This window comes from Seriola dumerili, unplaced genomic scaffold, assembly GCF_002260705.1.
Source record: "Seriola dumerili isolate Sdu_G_001 unplaced genomic scaffold, Sdu_1.0 BDQW01000668.1, whole genome shotgun sequence".
NCBI classification, from domain to species: Eukaryota; Metazoa; Chordata; class Actinopteri; order Carangiformes; family Carangidae; genus Seriola; species Seriola dumerili.
In genome coordinates, this window is record NW_019174923.1 from 476,541 (window position 1) to 485,325 (window position 8,785).

Sequence of the window (8,785 nt, forward strand, 5' to 3'; positions counted from 1 at the left end):
GAAGGAGTTGTCCTGAGAGATAAATAATAACTACAGAGAGACACAGAGCTACAGAAGCAATCACAAAGAGATGCAAAACAAGTACATAGAGACACAAAACAATGTTGTTTCCAAAGGAGATGTCCATGTTAGCTTAAAAGTTGATTGAATGTTCATCCTTGACAAAGCCAAGAGTAAATTCTCAATCCCTTAATTGATTTTGTCCTGTTCATTGACACAAAAGCTGTACTTCCTCTCGTCTCTGTGCATGTAGAGTAGCACGCATGTAGCTTCATAAGAGCACTGATAAAAGTAACTTAATCTTCTGCAGTGGACACCATGGCCTCCACCCTCTCTGTGCGCAGCTACTCCATACGCCAGCCCTCCTTCTCCAGCATGTCTGTGAGGGACAGTGGACGCAGCATCCGCTCCAAGCCTCCGGTCTCACCTCTGTCCTCTGTCAGCACCCTGTCTCTGTCCCGCTCCGTCTCGGTGGGCAACGGCCTCAACATGCTGGGCTCCGGCCTCTCATTCAACGGCTTCGGCGTGGGCGCAAGCGAGAAGGAGTGCATGCAGGGCCTGAACGATCGGCTGGCCAACTACCTGGACAAGGTGCGCTCGCTGGAGAGGTCCAACGCCGAACTGGAGGTGAAGATCAAACAGCTCATGCTGGAGAGGGCTCCAAAAGGACATGACATCGAGGGGATGATGGCCCAGGCACACGCCATCGGGCAGGAGGTCAGTGTCCAGTAGATCAGGTTCAAGAAGTTCGTTTTCCACAGTCAGGAAGCATTTGATTACACCCGAGTGACTGATATTGAATTGATACAGTATGTTTTGAGTTGTAAATATTGTTACCTGAGATTATTTTTGTCTTTTTGTCTGTGCACCTAATATCATGTTGGGGTGCGCATATACAACTTTGAAGCACTAAATAAATGAATAAGCTTAGGCTTGTTAAATAAAGAAAACAATTTATCTTTCTCATTTGAGTTTGATAGAAACAGAACATATGTTGTGCTTGAAAACAGCAAAATGACATTTGCACATATTGACAGAGATAAAGAAAAAGTAGTTTTAACAGTGTGACATTGTGAGCACAAAGCTCCTGCAGCAACCTTTTTAATAGATCCAGGATCTACAGCCAGATAGAATTTCATGCTCACAGTGACATGCTTTAGGAAGAACACTCATTATTTTCTGCCAGCCAGCTGCAGTAAATAAACAAACACACTAACATTTTTTTTTAAAAAACATATCATCTCTAGTTCTCCATGCCAGATCTTAACGAACTTTCCATGTTCCTGCTCAGGTGAGAAAGAAGACGCTGGAGAACGCTCGTATCATGCTGGAGATTGATAATGCCAAGCTGGCAGCCGATGACTTCAGGGTCAAGTGAGTGTCACACAGAGGTTCCTTTCTTTTACTTGCCTGTGAGTGTTCACATGGGAGCGCCAGACTGCAAAGCAATGTGAATAAATGACCTTTCTGTCAGGCTGCGAAATAAGAGCCCCATTCCCACGGTGCTCAGGCACCTACAGGAGACAAACAACCGCGTCGTCAGTTAGCGCAGGATTTGATAGATCGTGCAGGTCAGAGGGACATCGTCTGTTTCTGAAGAGTCCACAGTTGGCAACGTGAAGCTGGAGGAAAGATGGTAGAATCATGATACACCCACCGCTGCTGCTTTTCACAATGTGTTGATGGTATGTTCTGTGGCCTGATGTGAAGGAGTAATACATCAATTGACAGTGACTTATGGTATCAGCAGCAGAGTGCACATGTACCTTACATGCAGATCTTTGTGTGGTATTTTTCACTTGTGTGCACTCATTCTTGTGTCTTCACAAACTCTCCTGCACATTTGGATCGAATAATATTCAGTCCACTGCATATACTGTATAACTTGCAAGTCTATTTCTAATCCAGAAAGAGGCCGCATGAAGAGATATATATCCTTAACTGCTTTGTGTGACACAAAATGAAGTTGTTTCACAAAATAATCTTAAATCAAGGTCCATGTGCCTTCATCAGCTGATTAAGTGAGCTAAAAATGAATTTACTGATGAAGGGAGTTACAATTATTTTGCCAAAGTACAATTTCCAAGGTCAACAGTGAATGTAGACTGAACTTGTTACAGTAATGAGGTGCATTTTACTGGAAACCAGTCCCTCCAGTTTAAAGTCTTTCTATCTTGGGATTTGGTGTCATGAATATTAGCTCTGAACTCCACCAAGAATGTAGAATATCCTGTTATCTTATAAAGGAAGGCCTTATAGATAAAACTCATGTATTCTGATGCCTTCTAGATGCCACTGATGACCATCCAACCCTTTCATGTAACTCACAGAGATGAGGGTGATAGCTGACTTGTGTAATGTCACAGCGTCCAGTGGTTTAAGGACAGTGACAGCAGCATGAAGATACAGGACACCTCCATCATCCAGTGTAGACAGAATGGTGGATTGTGTAATGGGTACAAGCTCTGTTTCTGTACAAGAATCCAATTTGTATTTTTGATTTTTAAGATAGATGTTCAGTGTGAGCTTTGTAGGACAATTTGCTGTTTAAACAAATTCCTATTTATGTTTAAAATGCTTTACTGTACCAGTTAGATCTCCATTTAGAGCATAGATATGTTTAGGGATATCTAAGGTATATACATGTTTTATCTCTTAGATTAGAGCAAGTTTTGAATTAAACAGAGAGGTCTGCAGGCCGTCAAAAGCAGGCCTGGTTTCATACAAGATGATATCATCAGCATATTCAGCATATATACATCAGCATATATAAAATAGGTGTTGCACACATCTACTTATGACCTCCTTTCCTCTTATCTGAATTCTCCACTGTGTTTTTTCCGCAGATGGGAGGCAGAGGCCACCTTGTGCCAGTCGGTGGAGAGGGACTGTCAGGCGCTGAGGAGAGCAAAGTCTGATCACGACCAGATCATCGCCACTCTGCGAGGAGACCTGGACAGCCTGAAGGAGGAGCTCTACTTCCTCAAAAAGAATCACGACGAGGTGAGATCCCCACCGAGGTGAAGGTCACGTCAGACATGATCAATGTGTGTTTACTCATCAAGATAATCACTTTACAAGTTGTCAAGTGGCGTCTTGTTTAAATGTAGGAAGCACAGTGGGTTCTCTGAGCTGCATTAGGTCTATAATCAATATAATCCAGAAACCACAGAGATGTAATACACTCCAGTGTTTGTGTTTTTTTTTCTATCAGCAACATAACTGAGACAGGTTTACATGAATCAGCTCTGAGGCAGTTTATGTTTGCTCACTCAGAAGGTTTAACAGTATTCAGTATCTGAAACATGATAATGTTAAGTGTACAGACACACCCTGTGTCTTTGTAGCCATGGAGCTTCCAGATGGCAAGATAACACCCATGTACACAACACAGGAGTGTTTGAGCTCATCCAGCCAAAGGGATTGTGTGTGTTTAGACAGTCAGGTGTGGTGTCCAGGATGTGGGCTGAACCTCCCAGGTACTGCTCTGCTCCCTGCAGACTTGACTGAAAAGAAAGATTTTAATGCTGAGGGGATCAAAAATTAAAGGTCACCACAAGAGGGATCCATTGTTGGGTTTTGATAATCCCCATAAATTTTAAATAGTAAATATACCACCATTATCATTCTAAACTACACACCTGCAGTTGGATTGGAAAGCCTGAGAAGATGTAGCAACAGTCACTGAGGGGAAGAGGAGCCAAGCAAAGGGTCAGTTTATCAGAAATCATCTCAGACATTTGGCCTAAATTATAAAAAGAGAGAAAGAAAACAGAAAGTAGACCCCTTTAAATCCATGTAGCCACTGAACTACATTGCATAGTGGATCTAAGTTCTTGTTACCGTAATATGTTTAGACTAAAGGAGAAAGGTTAGATGTCAAAATCAGATGTAAGCAGCCACTGCAGCTTCAGAGCTGTAGCCCTCCAAACCAGCTCTGCGATCAACAGGCTGTCAGTACTACTCCAGGGTGTGAGGTGGAAATCACAGTGAGATTTTTCAGAATTAAATAGTGTTTGTTCTTTCCCCTCTTTAAATTATTGCAGGAGATGAGCTCCCTCAAGGCGCGTCTGGCCAACGAGCAGGTGAATGTGGAGGTGGACGCGGCTCAGGGTCCTGATCTGGGGGCCATACTTGCTGAGCTGAGGGTCCAGTATGAGGGCATCGCTCGCAAAAACAAGGAAGAAGCCGAGGCCTGGTACCTCAAGAAGGTCAGTCGCTGCATAAATTTGTCCTTATTTTTCTGGTATTAACACTTGTCTTTTGCTTTTTTTGTAGTATTATAGACAAGATACTGCACATTACATTATGTATCGTTTTGATGTATGTATCCACAGTTAGAAGCAGTGCAGTCAGAGGTCAAAGAAAGCAATGAGGCTTTACGTTGTGCCCAAGGTGAACTCGGTGAGAGACGGCGCTTCCTGCAGGCTCTGGAGGTTGAGCTCGATGGTCTTCGCAAACAGGTATAACACAAAGGAATGGTGCATGGGTGCAGTCTGAACATGTGAACCTCCATGAGTAAAGACATATTTCTCTCTTTGAATGATAGACCAGAATATCGTTCCCAACCCTTTTGTCTGTGACTTTCATGTTGTTGTTTGATAGTTAGATATTCAGGTATTTGATAGATAGTTAATCTACCACTTTGAGAGGCGGAAGCTGGACGTTTCAACCATTTATCGTTTACTTCTAGCTTTTCATTTCTACTTTTCTGTTAGCTTGCTAACTGGTTAACCATACATACATAATGTTTATTCACTGATTGCACTGCACCGATTTTATACATCAAAGTCCATTTACAGGTCTTTGTGAGTACAACTGCATGTGTTCCAAAAGTTGTGTGAAGCTTTTTGTCGCTTCAGAGAAAGAAGGAAGACAATTTATTGTGCGGTGAGATCACCAGACCTCTGTAGCCTGCTCCTCATCTCTTCTTTAGGCTTGCAATGATGAGGATACATTATCTGCCACCACAGTAGCATAGCACATCCAAAGCTTTAACCAAACTGTCAGTATGTCTAGTTGCATTGTGGGTAATGTAGGCACCAGGTTTTGACAATGAAGAAGAATACATGGAATAAAAAAGATAATACCTTTGGTTCCACTCTGTTGCTTTAATACTTATTTTTAACTGTCCATCATGAGCCTGAGCTCAGGAGTATAATACATTACGACCTTATTGTCCACTAGAGCCGAAAATTGTCTTTGACTCACCAAAACATACAAGCAGCACAAGACCAGGTAGCATACACAACATATCGATCAAACTGAACAAGCTCCTGAACTCCAGACACTGGTTTGTAGCTACTCTGTCCTCTCACTATGAGGGCAAGCAAAGAGTTTTTCCCTGTGGAGATGGATCCATTTTCACATTGACTACCAGCACCCTACTTTTTTAGAGCTCAACCTGTCTTCACCTCATCTCTTATGCACTCACTCTATGCACATCACAGATGTTGGGCGTAACTATAGATAACAGCTGCTTTCGCTTTGTCAACAAAGAGCTACTATAGCGGTAAAATGCACACAGCAATTTCATTCTGCTCCAATAATCAATCACTGTGACAAGACATAGACCCAAGTGTTTTGTCTGTGTCTCCATTACAAGTCAACACAGATCAAACAGCACATCCTTTGCCTCCTTTGGAGGCAAATATAGCTCATGGATGATTGCTCAGCCTGATAGTGAGCACACAATATTGAATGCAGAGATATTATGGCGTTGACAGTCTCTAGTTTCTCTGGTTGAGTGGTGGGGGTCGTGAACGGATGAGCTCAACTGGTAAACATACAAAGAACTATCGGCTGGTAGAAACGTACATCAAAGGTGTACTGATTGTCCAACAGTGGAGACACTTGTAGACATAGTACACCATGCTCTGTGTGAACAGTCTGAGTTATAGGGGAGTTTTCTTCTAAACAAACAAAAGTTATACACACAAAATGCATTGTGCGTATCATCTAACAGATGTGACTTTTCTTTCTACATAAAACATTTGCAAAGCCAGTTCTTAAAGGGGTTACTAGCTTGCAGTACTTTGCAATTGACTGTAATGTATGAAATTATAGAATAACTTGTTTTCTTCTGTCACTGATCATTACCTGCTACCACGCTCTGTTAACAGGTTGGTGTGTTGGAGGGAAACCTTGGAGAAACAGGGCACAAATACTCTGTGGAAATGGACCGTCTTCAGGCCACACTGACCCAGCTGGAGGATGAGCTGTCTCAGCTGCGTTTGGACATGCAACGCAACAAGACTGACTACGAACAGCTGCTGCGCATCAAGCAGAACCTGGAGATGGAGATCGCCACCTACAGGAGGCTGCTGGAAGGAGAGGAAATGTACGTGAGGGCCTAGAAACCACTGCCATTACTCAGAACTACATACATTTCAGAAATACTTTCTTAAAAATGTATTTGTATGTTTTTCTTTAAAGCGACACCAATGTGAAAACAATGTGGTTGTTTGTAGTGATGAACCTACAGAGAATTATTGAGCATTTCGCAGCTCAAGACCTTAGCTATATTGATCCTCTAATCTAACTCTCAGCAACAAAGTATATCTCAGCATCAGCTACCAAGTGAACATGACTTCTACTTTGTACTTTGCTTTCTTGGATTAAGTTGTTATATTCTATTGTCCTACAGGGTGAAAGAAACACCTCCACCTCCTAAAAGTAAGTTCAAGTTATTTTATGTACTGGATGTTATTAATGACTGAATACGACAAGCCACAACAAAACTGTGCAAAATCCTCACTTAAAGGATTGCACTTGTAGAAAACCACCTGTCCTCGCATTGTATTTTTATGTAAATGGTACTTGTCAGTGCTGTTCCAGTGGACAAGAAAGATCGGTGTGATTCAGTATTTATTGTGGCTGAAGTGACTAACCCTGGTTTAACTCTATGTTACAGAAGACCCTGACGTCAGGACCAGGAAGATTGTAAAAGTCGTTACTCAGACCATGATCAATGGTAAAGTGGTAGATGAGTCCAGTGAGGTGGAGCAGATTGAAGAACGCAAAAAATAAGCCAAAGTGCGTGCAGTGATGGAGCAGTGATGTCTGTTAACTCCAAAGTGCCTGATGACCGTGGATCATATTTTGCCACAGTGCTCTTGTTTTATATCTTCCTTATTTTGTCTCCAAGTTTAATGCCTTAAGTTTGCCTAAATGATCCGAAGATGAAATTAAAGTTGTTAAAGTGTCAAAATATGTTCATCCTTTTCAACAACATGATATATTTCTGTACATATGAACATTAAAATTCAAGACGAAATTCATAATCATGATATAATAGTCTGTTTGATAATAGAAAGAAAGGGAATATCTGTAGATTTTGCTGAGACTTGATGAAATGTGTGAAATACTGTGGGAAGAATAACAACATCATTTGATCTGACAAAACAACTCTAACTCAAGGTCCACTTTATAGCTTTTTAACTACATTAATACACAGTCTTCCCCAGCAGATGGAGTTTCCTCAGTTGTCATCAAAATGTGAAACATCTGGAAAATGCTAGTATGAGGATTTTTTTTTTTTTTTGTCAAGCTAAGGTTTTCAAGGTCAAGAATGAGCTTTCACAATCAACCACATTTTAATTTAAAGGAATAGTTTGTCATTTTTGGAAATATGCAGTTTAGCCTTCTTAGATGAGACGATTGATACCACTCATACGTTTGTATGATAAATATGAGCTTTATGCTAAGCTAACCAACTTCCAGCTGTAGCTTCATTTTCAGTGCACAGACATGAGAGTATTTCCAAAAATGTCAAACTATCTCCTCTAGTACTGACTGAGGAGATTTTTGGAAGGTTACAATAAATGTCATTATTTGAAATTTGTCTTCACAGTAAACAAATGCTTTCTAGAAAATGTCTTGTTTTTGCAACAGTATCTACTGTATTTGCACAATAGTTGTAATGGGAGAATTGTAACCAAGTTTAATGCGAGAAATAAACAAATCAACCAAAGCAGCTGTACAGTGTCAATAAAACACAGTGTTTAAAGTGTTAAAGTGTCCCTGTCATTTTAGAGAGATCTTAGCTTAAACAGAAACTTTGAGTGATACTCGGGGAACAAACTGGGGGGAGAAAGAAAGAAACTAATGATTCTGCACTGAGGGGGCAGAAACTACAAAATCCACATACAGTAGTATCAGGTAACAGTTTTTTGTTTGTGCAAGTCTTGCGTTTCGATGTCTTTCTCTGTGAGTTTGTGTGCATATCATAGACTGGCCAAGATTGGTGGCACATAATATATAGTTATTTATTTTTCATTTACTTACAACACAGTAATATAGATAATCTACAGTTTATTATTTCCAAGAACAGGGGCTTTAAACTTGACCCTTCACTAATTTTTGCTCATATAAAGTGGTGTTGGGACATAAAGTCAAAAAATGTTTTTGTGGCAAGTTTGTAAAAAATAATATACAACACATTTAGTTGTTTAATAGTTAAAGGATTGTGTTTGTGAAGAATTGTGCTGTTGAGATGTACAAACAGCTTGTAAAGAAATATTACTTACATGAAACACATTAGAACAAACACACAAAAAATGTTTTTTTCCAACTCAGTTTTTCAACAAATGAAATACAGAGAAATCTCATGGATGACACCAGAGAGATGAAGTTATTTCCAATGAAAAGGAAATGACTAAACTTACAGTAACGTTTGTTTTTGATCATGGAACTAAATTTAATTAATTAAAAATTATTTTTTAAGTGTGCTCAATTTAAATCACTTAGAATCACTCATTCAAAATTTGCCTGAGAAATAAGGTGG

The 8,785-nt window shown here is 40.3% G+C and overlaps 1 protein-coding gene across 1 annotated transcript in view; it reads left to right on the top strand.

Annotated features, from left to right (window-relative positions):
* The window catches only part of LOC111236504 (keratin, type I cytoskeletal 18-like), a 7,775-nt gene extending 600 nt beyond the window's left edge, over positions 1-7,175 (top strand). The window contains exons 2-9 of the mRNA XM_022765258.1: positions 311-717; positions 1,292-1,374; positions 2,847-3,003; positions 4,047-4,211; positions 4,338-4,463; positions 6,123-6,340; positions 6,647-6,675; positions 6,914-7,175. Coding sequence (XP_022620979.1) covers positions 319-717; positions 1,292-1,374; positions 2,847-3,003; positions 4,047-4,211; positions 4,338-4,463; positions 6,123-6,340; positions 6,647-6,675; positions 6,914-7,029 — 1,293 coding nt within the window. The 5' untranslated portion in view covers positions 311-318 and the 3' untranslated portion in view covers positions 7,030-7,175. The remainder of the gene's footprint in view (positions 1-310; positions 718-1,291; positions 1,375-2,846; positions 3,004-4,046; positions 4,212-4,337; positions 4,464-6,122; positions 6,341-6,646; positions 6,676-6,913) is intronic.
* Positions 7,176-8,785: the final 1,610 nt, after the last annotated feature.